We start from the raw sequence: 16,990 nt of genomic DNA, 5'->3' as shown, positions 1-16,990 counted from the left end.
ATGTCACACAGATGACATGCAGCTCACTGGTACACACATTATATCACACAGATGTCATGCAGCTCACTGGTACACACATTATGTCACACAGATTGCATGCAGCACACCGGTACACACATTATGTCACACAGATGTCATGCAGTACACCGGTACACACATTATGTCACACAGATGTCATGCAGTACACCGGTACACACATTATGTTACACAGATGTTATGCAGCTCACTGGTACACACATTATGTCACACAGATGTCATGCAGCTCACTGGTACATACATTATGTCACACAGATGTCATGCAACTCACTGGTACATACATTATGTCACACAGATGTCATGCAGCTCACTGGTACATACATTATGTCACAAAATAGAAAAATTGGGTAAAGCGCTAGATGGGATACCTGTATAAAGCCACAATAAGGGGTATTTCTCCTCTAGATTACCCATTAGCAATGAACAAAGTAATTATTATAGATACCCTACCGGTGTTTATTTAACCCTTATATCTCCCCATCTTTTCCCTGCAGTGAGCATTTATTAGTCAATTCAATATCAGCCAGATACTAGAGTATATTAAGTTGTTCTCAACATCGCAATATTTGTCTCCTTATGCGTCTTCGCACACATTAGGTTTTTTAGTTTACACACATTATGTCACACAGATGAGATGCAGCACACATTATGTCACACAGATGTCATGCAGCACACTGGTAAACACAGTATGTCACACAGATGTCATGCAGCACACTGGTACACACATTATGTCACACAGATGGCATTCAGCTCACTGGTACACACATTATGGCACACACATTATGTCACACAGATGTCATGCAGCACACTGGTACACACAGTATGTCACACAGATGTCATGCAGCTCACTGGTACACACATTATGTCACACAGATGACATGCAGCACACTGGTACGCACATGTCACACAGATGACATGCAGCTCCCTTGTACACAAATTATGTCACACAGATGTCATGCAGCACACTGGGACACACATGTCACACAGATGTCATGCAGCACACTGGTACGCACAGTATGTCACACAGATGTCATGCAGCACACTGGTACGCACAGTATGTCACACAGATGTCATGCAGCACACTGGTACGCACATGTCACACAGATGACATGCAGCTCCCTTGTACATAAATTATGTCACACAGATGACATGCAGCACACTGGGACACACATGTCACACAGATGACATGCAGCACACTGGTACACATAATATATCACACAGAAGACATGCAGCTCACTTGTACATACATTATGTCACACAGATGTCATGCAGCACACTGGTACACACATTATGTCACACAGATGTCATGCAGCACACTGGTACACACATTATGTCACACAGATGTCATGCAGCACACTGGTACACACATTATGTCACACAGATGTCATGCAGCTCACTGGTACACACATGTCACACAGATGACATGCAGCTCCCTTGTACACAAATTATGTCACACAGATGACATGCAGCACACTGGTACACACAATATGTCACACAGATGACATGCAGCTAACTGATACACATTATGTCACACAGAAGACATGCAGCTCACTTGTACATACATTGCGTCATACAGGTGACATGCAGCACACTGATACATGCATTATGCCACACATATGTGGTCACTTACCGTAGTGAACATCCAGGGGATCCGTCTTAAGTGCCATGTTGCTGCTTCAGAAGTGAAATGTCCCAGTATGGCACAAGTAAGCAGAAAGAATATAGTGTGAGCCATGGTGACTAAGCCACACAATGGTACGTGACAATGAAACCAATTAATTATTTCTGCACTTCTGCCTAATAGTTCCCCATACACACCAACAGTGCAGCTCCTTATTGTCTGGCAACAATAAATACAATACAAAATGGTAAATGCAGGTAAGTGTAATCACAAAGTAAAAACAACGGTTACAGCATCAGTCCCTCTCCAGTATCTCTGCCAATCTTATGACCAATTTACGCTGACTAGCCAATCACATTGCTGTAATATCTCCCCACAACATAATCTAGCAAGGCAGATCATTTTAATTCCAGAAAGACACCAAACCAAAGCATGGGCGGATTGACAACTCAGTGACCCACACACAAAAACCCCACCCCTTTTTAAATGTAATAGTTCTATAATTTTTACATTACTGATCCCAGCTTACTATGGAGTTGATCACAATCCCAAACCAAAACCCGTTCTGCAGAAAAGAGGCCTCAGCCTCGACCATGTCTTCAACAGAAAATCTCGCAAAATTAGTTTTTGTTTGTTAAGGCAGGGCGTGACACATTTGTTCAAAATCTCGGAGCCAGCCCACGGTGGGTATGATTTAAAAGCATGATTCACATTTTAATTTAAATCACTGGTCAGTAAAACTCAATTTAAATTGGGGTTTTCTATATAAAAGGTTTCATTTTTAGAATAACTTTTCAGATTATTTTTCCAGTTATTGGGAGGTGAACGGTCTCCAGATGAATAGGTTAAAGGGACACTGAACACAAATTTTCTCTTTTTTAATTCAGACAGAGCATGCAATTTTAAGCAACTTTCTAATTTACTCCTAATATCAATTTTTCTTCGTTCTCTTGCTATCTTTATTTGAAAAAGGTGAAAAAGGCATCTAAGCTATTTTTTGTTTCAGACCACTGGACAGCACTTGTTTATTGGTGGGTGAATTTATCCACCAATCAGTAAGAACAACCCAGGTTGTTCACCAAAAATGGGTCGGCATCTAAACTTACATTCTTACTTTTCAAATAAAGATACCAATAACAAATAAAAAAAGAGACTATATATTGTAAACTGGGTACTGGCAGACAGCTGCCAGTACCCAAGATGGCTGCCAAGAAGGTAGAGGGGGGAGGTTAGAGAGCAGTTGGGGGGGGGGGGGCAGGGAGGTTGGGGGCTAATGGGGGATCCTACACAGCAGCATATGTAAATATGCAAAGGGGGGGAAAAAAAGAGGATGCCTTTTTGTTTTAGTACTGGCAGACTTTCTGCCAGTACTTAAGATGGTGGGGACAATTGTGGGGTGGGGGAGGTAAGAGAGCTGTTTGGGAGGGATCAGGGGGGGGTGATGTGTCAGGTGGGAGGCTGATCTCTACACTAAAGCTAAAATTAACCCTACAAGCTACCTAATTAACCCCTTCAATGCTAGCCATAATACACGTGATGCGCATTAGCAGCCTTCTAAATACCAAAAAGAAACGCCAAAGCCATATATGTCTGCTATTTCTGAACAAAGGGGATCCCAGAGAAGCATTTACAACCATTTGTGCCATAATTACACAAGCTGTTTGTAAATTATTTCAGTGAGAAACCTAAAATTTGGAAAAATTTAACTTTTTTTTTTTATTTTATCGCATTTGGCGGTGAAATGGTGGTATGAAATATACCAAAATGGGCCTAGATCAATACTTTGGGTTGTCTACTACATTATACTAAAGCTAAAATGACCCCCAAAAAGCTCCCTATATGCTCCCTAATTAACCCCTTCACTGCTGGGCATAATACATGTGTGGTGCGCAATGGCATTTTGGGATATTCAGGGATTCCTGAAAGATATCAGTGTTCCAATGTAACTAGCGCTAATTTTGAAAAAAAGTGGTTTGGAAATAGCAAAGTGCTGCTTGTATTTATGGCCCTATAACTTGCAAAAAAAGGAAAGAACATGTGAACATTGGGTATTTCTAAACTCTGGACAAAATTTAGAAACTATTTAGCATGGGTGTTTTTTGGTGGTTGTAGATGTGTAACAGATTTTTGGGGGTCAAAGTTAGAAAAAGTGTGTTTTTTTCCATTTTTTCCTCATATTTTATATTTTTTTATAGTAAATTATAAGATATGATGAAAATAATGGTATCTTTATAAAGTCAATTTAATGGCGAGAAAAACGGTATATAATATGTGTGGGTACAGTAAACGAGTAAGAGGAAAATTACAGCTAAACACAAACACTGGAAAAATGTAAAAATAGCCTTGGTCCCAAACGGACAGAAAATGGAAAAGTGCTGTGGTTATTAAGGGGTTAATCATTCATAATTGATCAACTTTCCAGCTGTTCTATACTGGAAGGAAAAAAATAATCATTAACTTAATAAAAAAAACAATTTATATTTTTTTAATTTAAATTTATTTCATGCTTCAGATAAAGCTTACATTTTTAAACAACTTTCAAATGTACTTCTATTATAAATTGTGCTTCATTCTCTTTATATCCTTTGTTGAAAGAACATCAATGCACTACTGGGAGCTAGCTGAACAAATTAGTAAGCCAATGACAAGAGGCATATATGTGTAGCCACCAATCAGCAGCTAGCACACAGCTTCTGAACCTACCGAGGTATGCTTTTCAACTAATGATACCAAGAGAACTAAGCAAATTAGATAATAGAATTAAATTTGGAAAATTGTTTAAAATTGTTTATATATGAATCATGAAGGGAAGAAAATGGGTATTATATCGCTTTAAATAAAGCAATAACATAAGTTTCACTTCCATTTTTACTGTTTGCCCTCCCTCTTCACACTTAGGTCCTTGTGTAGATCTATTCCAGTCCGAACAATCTTCTATTCATTTAGCTTCTTGAAACGTAGTGAGGGGGTTGATGTGTAAATAGATTTGCAAGGCAACAATGGGATTAAAGGGACAGTAAAGTTAAAATTACATTTTCGTAATCCAGATAGAACATGCAATTGTAAATAACTTTCCAATGTACTTCTTTTATCTAAATTAGCTTTGTTCTATTGGTATCCTTTGTTGAAAAGCATACCTGTGTAGGCTAAGGAGTAGCAATGCATTACGTGGAGCTAGCTGCTGATTGGGGGCTGCAAATATGTGCCTCTTGTCATTGGCTCACCAGATGTGCTAAGCTATCTCCCAGTAGTACATTGGTGTTCCTTCAACAAATGATACCAAGAGAATGAAGGAAATATGATAATAGAAGTAAATCTGAAAGTTGATTACAATTGTATGGTCTATCTGAATCATAAAAGAAAAAATGTTGGGTTTATGTCACAACTTGTATGTTTATATTATAACAATTTTGCTGTGAAGAAGGGGCATGTGATTTCAGCAGATATAAATTCAGTTTTAAGAACTAAAAAAACAAGAATATGTTATAAGTTCTTCTAGATAGAAAAAATGACCAAAATAATCATACAAAAAAATCTGGGTCAGCATGAAATCCAACAGATTAATACAATTAATGAATATACAGCTTCATGCTACATAAATTATACACAGATAAGGAATATACTGCAGTGTATGATTAGGCAGAGTACCTATACACAGATAAGGAATATACTGCAGTGTATGATTAGGCAGAGTACCTATACACAGATAAGGAATATACTGCAGTGTATCATTAGGCAGAGTACCTATACACAGATAAGGAATATACTGCAGTGTATGATTAGGCAGAGTACCTATACACAGAAAGCAGCAGAATAAGGGTACTCACAAAAGTAGCGGCACTCTATTATGCCAACAGGGACGGGCTGGTGTTCTACAGCAAACCAGCTAGCTGTGTGAAAGATTCCCACCGTATACGTTCAGCGCTGGAATTCTCTGCCTTTAGGGCCTCTAGCCGATATTCCCAGTGGCAATGCTTCCCTTCGACTGGAGCTGCAGATAGAACGGGGAGAGGGGCTGGACTGATGAGGGGAGATCTTAATGTTTAAATAAAACACAAGCCAATGAGTTGCTGTTTCACTATTAGAATCTCTGTTGTCTTTCACACAGCTAGCTGGTTTGCTGTAGAACACCAGCCCGTTCCTGTTGGCATAATAGAGTGCCGCTACTTTTGTGAGTACCCTTATTCTGCTGCTTTCTGGATTAATTTGTTTTTATTGACCTACACATGTGGCACCTCTGTTTTTGTCTTTATCTCATCATCATAGAAGTGCATCATCCTTTTGGGTGACGACAGAGAGCGGCCTATCAAGTTCTGGGACGTCGGAGGACACCTATTGGACTTTCTCTATCTGGCTTGTCTAATCCTTTGTTTTGTATTATCTTTTTAATAATACTATATCACTTGCTCATTTAGGGATTTATATTATTAACCTTGTATTTATGTATTAACATATTTACTCAGAATTTTTGTAGCGCCTCCTATAGAAGCTCAGTGATCTGTATATCACGGTTGCTTCTTTATCTGATCTATCTACCTATACACAGATAAGGAATATACTGCAGTGTATCATTAGGCAGAGTACCTATACACAGATAAGGAATATACTGCAGTGTATCATTAGGCAGAGTACCTATACACAGATAAGGAAATACTGCAGTGTATGATTAGGCAGAGTACATATACACAGATAAGGAATATACTGTAGTGTATCATTAGACAGAGTACCTATACACAGATAAGGAATATACTGCAGTGTATCATTAGGCAGAGTACCTATACACAGATAAGGAATATACTGCAGTGTATCATTAGGCAGAGTACCTATACACAGATAAGGAAATACTGCAGTGTATGATTAGGCAGAGTACCTATACACAGATAAGGAATATACTGCAGTGTATGAATAGGCAGAGTACATATACACAGATAAGGAATATACTGCAGTGTATCATTAGACAGAGTACCTATACACAGATAAGGAGTATACTGCAGTGTATGAATAGGCAGAGTACATATACACAGATAAGGAATATACTGCAGTGTATCATTAGACAGAGTACCTATACACAGATAAGGAATATACTGCAGTGTATCATTAGACAGAGTACATATACACAGATAAGGAATATACTGCAGTGTATCATTAGACAGAGTACCTATACACAGATAAGGAATATACTGCAGTGTATCATTAGACAGAGTACCTATACACAGATAAGGAATATACTGCAGTGTATGATTAGGCAGACTACCTATACACAGATAAGGAATATACTGCAGTGTATGATTAGGCAGAGTACCTATAAACAGATAAGGAATATACTGCAGTGTATAATTAGACAGAGTACCTATAAACAGATAAGGAATATACTGCAGTGTATAATTAGACAGAGTACCTATACACAGATAAGGAATATACTGCAGTGTATGATTAGGCAGAGTACCTATACACAGATAAGGAATATACTGCAGTGTATGAATAGGCAGAGTACCTATACACAGATAAGGAATATACTGCAGTGTATGATTAGGCAGAGTACCTATACACAGATAAGGAATATACTGCAGTGTATGATTAGGCAGACTACCTATAGACAGATAAAGAATATGCTGTAGTAGTGTATAGATACGGTGAACATTTATACACAAAGTAATTAACACAGTGCGTATATACTGATGATGAGTTGCATAATGATGTGTCTATACAATATTAAGCAAGCCGCATTGCCTAATAATGATGAACATCTAAGACTAAAGAACACACTGTGCTGTAAAGGGAAGCAGTATTTGTTTACTGCTATTCTGTTATTTTACAGTAACCCTCAGCTATTTATCATACCCGTATAATAGGGCCAGAATATATCTCCCTACCCATTCACTCACCTTCTCAAAACCCACAAAGCATCACTCACAATCCAGCAAGCAACGACAATCCTGGCACCAACTACTTCCTGTAAAATCTCTTCTACACATGAATGATCATCAACAGAAAACCGTACATCATCATGTGATCCACAGGTCAGCTGACAGGTTCCCTAGTAAACAGCTACTGACTTCAAAGGAGTCTAGCTGCAGACTGGAGCTCCACTCTAGATAGGAAACATGTGACCTCCACTTAAAGTTGTTGTTTTTTTTTTAATAACTATAATGTAACAAACAACCTATAGACAATCATTCTGAAAAATAAACATTTTGCTGCTTTCTTGTTCTTAATGTTCACTCACAGTGGTTTATGCTGATTGTTACTTATAAGGTAACTACTGTGAATGAACATTAAAGGGACAGTAAACCTTAAAAATAATGTTATATAATTCTGCACATAGTGCAGAATTCTATAACATTATTTAAGTGCTATAGTTCTAATAGACTTTTTTCTCTTTAAATATGTAAAAATTACGGCGCTTTTACAGACCCGCTCTCTGCTCTCTGCAGGAGCGAGCTGCACTTAGTCTTATGGCGCGGTTGGGCCGGGCTGTGACTATACAGCTGGCCCGATGCGCTGACTAAATATTACAGACCCGCTCAGCAGAGAGCAGAGAGCGGGTCTGTAAAAGCGCCGTAATTTTTACATATTTAAAGAGAAAAAAGGCTATTAGAACTATAGCACTTAAATAATGTTATATAATTCTGCACTATGTGCAGAATTATATAACATTATTTTTAAGGTTTACTGTCCCTTTAAGTACAAGAAAGCTGCAAAATGTACAAGGCCGAAGTTCTCGTCTTATTCTGCAACTGATTGCAATTTTCAAAATAAAGATTTATAAACAAAATAATATTTTTATTTTACATAAAATAATACACTTTCCAAAAACCTAATTTTTGCGTGGATACATACACAGTGTGAAGCCCTTCATAGGATAAGCATGTTTTTAGCCTTGCCCAATGCTTTTTATAGCAAACAAACTTGTGCCAAACTTGCCATCTCATATATTTTAGCTTTTCTGAATAATTAACTGCTAATTTAAAAGGGTTAAAATCCTTTAGGCCACTTATTTATGTGTGGAATAAACACGGCATGAACCCTTCATAGGACAGACATGTTGTCAGCCTGGCCCAACGCTCTTTATGGCAAACAAATTGGTGACAACCTTGCCACTTCATATATTTTACCTTTTCTGAATAAGTGGTATTTTAAAAGGGTTAAAGGGACACTAAACCCAATTTTTTTCTTTCATGATTCAGCTAGAGCATGCAATTTTAAGCAACTTTTTAATTTACTTTTTTGTTCTCTTGCTATCTTTATTTGAAAAATAAAGTCCAGACCTTGGACAGCACTTGTTTATTGGTGGATAAATGTATCCACCAATCAGCAAGAACAACCCAGGTTGTTCACCAAAAATGGGCCGACATCTAAACTTACATTCTTGCTTTTTAAATAACGATACCAAGAGAATGAAGAACATTTGCTAATAGGAGTAAATTAGAAAGTTGCTTAAAATTGCATGCTCTATCTGAATCACAAAAGAAAAAAAATTGGGTTCAGTGTCCCTTTAAAATCCTGTGGGCCACTCATTTCTGTGTGGATATATACAGGGTGTGAGCCCCTTTATATTGCACAGACATGTTCTCAACCCTTTTATGACAAACAATCTGGTGTTGACCTTGTCAAATCATATATTTTACCTTTTCTAAATAAGTTACTGCTATTTTGAAAAGGTTTCTTTGCCATATAAAGCTTTGGAACAGTCTGAAAACACTTGGCTTGTATAAAGGGGGTCACGCCCTATAATCACACAGAAATCAGTGGGCCAAAGGATTTTAACCATTTTAAAATACTATTTACTTACTTAGAAAAGGTAAAATATATAAAGTGGCAAGGTGGCACCAGTTTATTTGCCATAAATAGCGTTGGGCCAGGCTGAGAACATGTCTCTCCTATGATGGGGCTCACATTCTGTATATATCCACACATAAATGAGTGGCCCAAATTATTTTTACCCTTTCAAAATACCAGTTACTTATTCAGAAAAGGTAAAATGTATGAGATGGCCACTTTGGCACCAGTTGTTTGCTACAAACAGCGTTGGGCCAGGCTAAGAACATATTTATCCTATGAAGGGGCTCACTCCCTGTATATACCCACACAGTAAAGAGTGACCCAAAGAATTTAAGCCATTTGAAATACTAGTTATTTATTTAGAAAAGGTCAAATATATGAAGTAGCAAGGTTGGCAATAGCTTTTTTTTTGCCATAGAAACCATTGGGCCAGGCTAAAAACATGTTTATCATATAAAGGGCTTCACGCTGTGTATGTATCCACGTTGAAATTAATGGCCCAAAGGATTTTAACCCTTTTAAAATACCAGTTATTTATTCAGAAAAGGTAAAATATATGAAGTGCACATCTATGATATAGGTATAGAACTGCCTTATTCATCAAATTATGGTTTCATCTATAACCCATACACTCATATTCTTTGGAGGAGTGTGGGGGTGGGTGCCCTAGTGGTTAGTATACAGTGTAATCCCAAAGAAAAAGAAAACCACTATTTGGCACACACTTAAACACATATGTAGATCCGCAGAAAGGGAGCCAAAAAAATAAAACAACTTTTACTGTCAAATATTAAAATACACATATTGGAGCATCTGGATTAAACACACTACAATTGTTTATTTCAATATAAGACAATAATCGTTGAGGCTCTAAATTTGCAAAATTAAGCAGATTCCAACACTGTCAGAGGCCCATTGTAAGATGTCCACCGAAATAGAAAAAGATCCCTAAAAAACTACTGACTATGATTTGGTGCTACCCACAAAGGTGGGTGAAGAGTGGAGCTTATCAGACTATCTCTTGGTAGGCAGCTGCTTACAATTATTGTGCAAAAGGTATGACTTGCAGTGACTAAGGAATGACCAGAATTACCTGTATATCAATCACAGGAAGCACACAAATAAAGTATAACCATGTCCAGATTACTCACAGACAGGTGAACGCCTAACGCACATTTCTCCGGGGCTTTCTTAGAGCCTCGATTTGACAGTAAAAGTTAAGTTTTATTTTTTTGGGCTCCCTTTCTGAGGATCTACCTATGTGTTTAAGTGTGTGCCAAATAGTGGTTTTCATTTTTCTTTTTTTGGGGATTACAAAATATATGAAGTGACAAGGTTGTCACCAATTTGTTTGCCATAAAGAGCGTTGGGCTTGGGGTTTTGTTTGGATGCGGGGGACCGGAAGTGGGAGGAGTAAGTGCTGGAGTGCAAAGTAGCGGGTAGGGAAGTCGCTACCACAAGTCGCTCTACCACCCGCATAAGCTTGAATTCCTTGGGGCTGGGAAACAGAGCCCCGGAGCACACTGCCGGCTGCTGTTGGAGAAGGAGGAGCAGCAGACAGCCAAGTTCGCTCTTGTGGAGAGTAGCCAGTGCTCTTGTGGAGAGTAGCTGGGAGTCAAGGGGAAAGCCGTGGAGATTTGAAGGCGAGTGACCAAGTGTTGGCCCGTTAGTCATCTGGAATTCACTGGTCTGCCCCCGGCTTTCTACCGGGTTCTTCCCGGAGGACAACCAAAGAGGAAGGTACACGATAACAGTGCAACAGGGAAAGTCTCCCAGGACCTCTGAGAGCAGACGCAGGTAAGGAGTGGATTGAACCGCTCTTTTCTCAATAGACTCTCAGAGATAGGAGGCTGCATTAAATTCTACCGCTCTCCCGAATGAGCATATGGGAAAGCTGCAGACCTGGTGGTTCTCAAGGGAATAAATAAAGGAGAATCTGTTGGAACTGTTTTCTCTGCCTGGTTCAGAGGAACGGAAAGCATTCATGGGTGTTTTGAGCAGAAGGAACACGTCGAGTCAAGCATTTACAGATAAGTAACAGCTATCATATTAAGACATTCTAAGTTTTGTATTTTTTCACTTAGAAGCTTACTTGCTGTATAATTAAGTTCCGGATAACTGCTCCCAGCTGCTCCCGACTGCTCCTAGCTTAGCCCCTAGCTAAAGAAAGTGTTTTGATCAGATAAATAACCTCACAGGAGTTGTGAGAAGAAAGCTGACGGTCTAGGCTGACACATGATAAGATAAAGGGGTGTATGACCTGGACATTAACTTATCGAGCTGAATTGTGATAGCCCCAGGGAATAATAGTAAAGTACACGTTGTGTCAAGAAAAGTCAGGAATTGGGACTTTAAACAACTGTAAGATTCTGCAAGTTAATATCGGGCACAGTAGAAACCCAATCTTGCCCCAATCTCTACAGTTTAGGCTATATAGCCTCAAGGTCTATGTAAATGTCACATTGTCCTTAAAGGGATACATACACCAGACATGTGCCAGTAAACTTTTTTATTCCGGAAGGGTCTTATTACTACAGGTTGAGACATTATTGAGGAACTCTGTATAATATCGTCGTGTCAAGCAAACACAGACAAGCAAGAAATATTATAGGGTTAAATGTTGGTAACAGTAGACCCAGAATCCTATTTTTTAACTGTTTGCTGGTGTCTAAATATAATTTTGTGGGTGTAAAAAGACTTGGTAATGTTATAGAAAGATCTATGGTGTCAGAACCTCTACACCAAGGGTCTTTTTGCTTCATATATTGCATGTATATTATGTGTTAGCCCTCTTTCTATAAAACTCACTTAAGGCCTGTGGCTTATTGTTTCGAAATTTTCAGGTCTAAAAGCATCAATGTGTATGAATCGTTGAAACAGTAAATAAGTGTAACTGTAAAAGAGTATATTGTTAGCCTAAGCTATCTTAATTTTTTTCTTGTTATATATGTGCATAAGAGGGCGATATATAGATATACGACTAAGATTACCCAACAAGTTTAGAGTATGCTATTGGCAGGGTAAAACTGTCTTAATATTGGCAAGTTTGGATTACTGACTTCTCAGACAGAAATAATATGAGATGGTCTAGAAGTGTTTAAGTTGTCCATTTATATTTCTTCTTTTTTTTTTTTTGGTATCAGGCAAGGATATATGAACAAAGATTGTACTGTTATGGTGTCTCTATATATGAAAGAATCAGTTATTTTAGTGCAGTACAATATGCAGTTTGTTAAAAAAACAGGTGAACAGAGGGACAGCTTATTAGCAGACAGAAGGGTAAAGGCTCCTCTTTTACTGTTCACTAGTCGCACATTAGCATACACTTTTGTTACACTACCCCCCTTTTTTTTCCATTAATTCACCCACAACTGTACATCAGCACTTTTGGCACATACCCGCACACATAACTCCACCTCTACACATCAATTATTATATTATAGCTAAATTCTTGGACTTTCAAGATAAGTCCAAAGTTCTTATGCTATACCGGAAAAATTACCCTTTTGAATTTAACAACAAACGAATCCTAATTTTTCAAAGATTTTTCTTTTGAAACAACGACTAAAAGGAAAGAAATGTCCCCTTTTTGTACTCAGCTGATTGAATTAGGTATAAAAGCCAACTTGATATATCCCGCTAAACTGAAAATTGTACATAAGGATGAGACGATTTTTATTGATAATACAGAAGAAGCAAAACACTTTATTAAAAAGGTCAAATCACAGAGGGAAAAACCTAAATAGGTTTAATGTTAGTATTGATAGAATGTTCTTATATTTCATATTTTCGTTGAAACCTTTTTTTTAATTCAAATGAAACGTAGAGTGATATATAAGCAAGAGACACTAGGCTGTAATTGTCTGTTTGTCTGCATATATATATGCAGCTGTATGTCTGTTCTGAATGATGTTATTTTCCCCCCAGTTTTTTTCCCCCCTTTCCTTCTCTTTCTCTCCTCCATATAGGTTATATCACTAAGGGAACAAATATAATGGGTTTATTATTGTCATTGCTAGAAGGTATAGCCTATCTTCCCTTTCGGCTAGATTTGGAGTTTGGCGGTAGATGGGTTGCTAACGCCACGCGTGTTTTATGTCTAACGCACGGCATTGTTTGACTCAGGTATTTAGAGTTCAAAAAAGACCATCTAACGATGCTCCTAACGCGTGTATGTCACACGCGGAATACTGCCCGCGTTAGACAGTCTCCCATAGAGATCAATGGGAAAGCAAAAAAATAGCTTTTTTCACCTAACACTCAATCTCGCGAGAATACGCACAGCTCGGTCATATGACGCATACCACATCATGCACAACAATAACACGCCGCAAATGTCACAACAACAATCAATCCACAAAGCACACAAGCATTACACATTCACAAGCGGTGGGATTTGAAAAAAAATTTAATACAGGGAATACGCATATACTTTAAGATGCGGAAATTCGCAAAATAACAACAAGGAATAAAAAATATATACATAAACTAGAAAAATAATCGCATTCAATATCACTATATATTAGGACAAACATACATATACAACACTTCACTAATACCACACCATCGCAAATTCACATTTAAAAAGAATACTATTGGACAATGTTAGAGAAAACGACCACTATGACATCATCGCATTCTACACATTCCACAAATACTAACTCAAAATGAGCATGCGCAAATTCACACAACTAATACACATTGCACTAATATTAATTGCTAATAAAGCACACCTGAACACAATTTACAACGGAAATTGGTACATCATTAAACATTTACACAGGGTATATAAGCACCACACAAGCAGGGCTTCTTTGACTGTGTTGCTGGTGGGTCTTTGGAGATTGGAGGTTTAAGATTAGAGAGTTGGTGCATTATTGTGAGTGAGTTAGTGTTAGTGTGAGAGAGTCAGTTGTTAGTGTTATCGTGAGTGAGTTAGTGGGAGTTAGTGGGAGAGAGTCTGTTAGTGGGAGCGTGAGTGAGTTAGTGGGAGGAAATGTTGCGGCCCAGCATCTCCGAGGTGGAAATAGTCGCTATCGGAGGAATTGATACCGGGAACCTGCCACTCTCATCTGACGGTAAGCTCATTGAACAATAAATTCACATACGAATGTATTTCAAGGGACACTATACGCAAACCTTTACTTTCATGATTGAGGTAGCGAATACAATTTGACAAAACATTCAAATGTACTTATATTACCTAATTTGAATCATTCTTGAGATATATTTTAATGAAGAAATAGCCATGCACACGGTGAAACAATCACAGGAGGCAGCTATATTCAGCTAACAATCAGCATCTTATAAGCATATTTAGATATGCTTTTCAGCAAAGAATATCCAGAGAATGAAGCTAATTAGATAAGAAAAGTACATTAGAAAGTTGATAATAAATGTATGCTTCTAAATCATGAAAGATAAAACATTGGGTTTCATGTCCCTTTAAGGATCAGATTAATGCTATAACGTTGTTTACACGCATTCAATTACTTTGCGGTTACATCAGTATCTAGGCTATAGGTTAGGTGTGCATTTAAACAGACTGAAAACAAACGCTAAAACATTCAGATTGACCAGAGATATCACAAACACGGTTTAGAAAATGCGGAAATCGTATTGATTGTTAGATTTCAAAGTGGATTAATGATTCTGCATTTGTAATTGTATCGTAAGCTAAGTCATTTAAAGCTTCATTTGCAAATATGCTAATATATACATTTTTTTTTTTTTTTTTTTTAATATACAGAGTCTGGGGAGGAGGCAGCACAAGAAACACAGCCTCATCCATCTCCCCGGGATGAGAGTGGTGGGGAGGAATTTCCACTTCGGAGGGAAGAGGCCCCCCGTGACGAAGAGCGCACGGAAGCTGATGAAGAGGCCCCGGAAGCAGAGGAGGAGCCCGCGGAACCAGAGGACCCTCAAGGACCCGCACACCGCCGTGCACGGGCACCCCGCCGTGCACAGGTACCCCGCCAAGCACAACAAGAGGAAATAGCGGAGGTGCTGGTTCTACTGGACTACATAGACCAGATGCGTAACTCCCGGATACAAAATATCGAAGGCCGCACTCGAATTCTTGATGGACAAAATCAAATAATTGAAGGACAAAGCCAAATAATAAACATACTCAATAGAATCGAACAAGGCCAAAACAGAATCTTTAATCTGCACCAAGAGATGTTCAATTTTTTCCGGGAGGCGCATGCTGGTCTACCTCCTGGTCCGCCTCCTGCTGCTGGGCCTCCTGCTGCTTGGCCTCTTGCTGCTGGGCCTCCTGCTGCTGGGCCATCTCCTCCTGCCGGCCCATCTACTCCTGCCGGGCCATCTCCTCCTCTTCAGCCATCTCCTCCTCTTCAGCCATCTCCTCCTCTTTAGCCATCTTCTCCTCCTCAGCCATCTTCTCCTCCTCAGCCATCTTCTCCTCCTCAGCCATCTTCTCCTCCTCACCTTGGTCGTCCCAGTACTCTTCCTTCCACTCTTCCCACAACATCTCCAAGGAGAACTCTTCGGAGTCGGCAGTTGCCCCTCCCAGAGCCTCAGCCCCGTGGGAAGAGGGGAAGGAAGAGGAAGTAAGTATTTATTTTCATCTTTAATGTTTTTTTTATTTAATGTGTAATGGATAGGTATGTGATGATGTGGTTTTCATACACTTGTGGACCACACTCTGTATATAATCTACTTCTATGGGACCGGGTCCATGGAGGCAGATTGTTTGCAGAGTGTGGGTTATAAGTGTGTGAAAACCACATCATCACATACCTATCCTTGTTCATGATATTGATTGGTTTCTGTGATGTGATGTCCAAACTGTTTCCCGAATCGCAAACAAAATTACCATTACAATTATCCATGATGGCATATTACTGTTTGAATGCCAATAACACAGCTTAAAGGGACAGTCAGAAAATTATTGATTACAAAGAAAACACTGTATTACGCATTATCAAATTGGAAACAACAAAATATGGAGAAATACGTGTGACTTATGTGCTTAACCTTGTATCTATGACTAGGAAAAATGACCACTTATTTGTTGTTCTGACATAACAACATTTTAGATATCAATGATCAATACATGGTAAATAATATGCTGTATGAGCACAAGGTTTTACATATACAAATGCTATCCAAATGCCCTCTAGTGGTCAAATTGTATAATGATTACATGCACTCTTCAAGCTCGAAGCTCGAAGAAATGAGCACACAAACCTCATAGGTTTAGCTAGCAAATTTAAATAAACACAGACAAATGATTAATTGGTGAGAAACATTTGATATCATTGATATTACAAAATTGACTTTTAGAAAATTACAAAAAATTACAAATTAACAAAATTACATATGCTAACACATATTTGAAGCTTGTTGGTATATCTACATGTACTTGTTCAAAAATTAAATATTGAAATCAGATTTATATTGACGTGTTAAATAAAGTCTATTTTCTTAAAGAGACATTATTGTGTTAATTTTTTTTTTATAAAGACATTTGTTTTAACAATGAATATGGTTTAAAGTCCTTTTAGGAGTGGGGGGTGAAAATATGCT

The 16,990-nt window shown here is 38.3% G+C and overlaps 1 protein-coding gene across 2 annotated transcripts in view; it reads right to left on the bottom strand.

Annotated features, from left to right (window-relative positions):
- The window catches only part of LOC128664032 (ganglioside GM2 activator), a 24,561-nt gene extending 16,871 nt beyond the window's left edge, over window positions 1–7,690 (bottom strand). The window contains exons 1-3 of one of the 2 annotated variants that reach the window (XM_053718685.1): window positions 7,543–7,657; window positions 5,485–5,648; window positions 1,667–1,876 (exon numbers count right to left, since the gene is read on the bottom strand). In XM_053718685.1, coding sequence (XP_053574660.1) covers window positions 1,667–1,771 — 105 coding nt within the window. In that variant the 5' untranslated portion in view covers window positions 1,772–1,876; window positions 5,485–5,648; window positions 7,543–7,657. Of the gene's footprint in view, window positions 1–1,666; window positions 1,877–5,484; window positions 5,649–7,542 lie in introns of both variants that reach the window. The other variant, XM_053718684.1, reaches the window with a different exon arrangement.
- Between the last annotated feature and the right edge of the window lie 9,300 nt (window positions 7,691–16,990).

Source organism: Bombina bombina, chromosome 6 (genome assembly GCF_027579735.1).
Source record: "Bombina bombina isolate aBomBom1 chromosome 6, aBomBom1.pri, whole genome shotgun sequence".
Taxonomy (NCBI): Eukaryota; Metazoa; Chordata; class Amphibia; order Anura; family Bombinatoridae; genus Bombina; species Bombina bombina.
The sequence above is the reverse complement of the archived record's forward strand: the minus strand, read 5'-3'. Positions and strand labels throughout refer to the sequence as shown.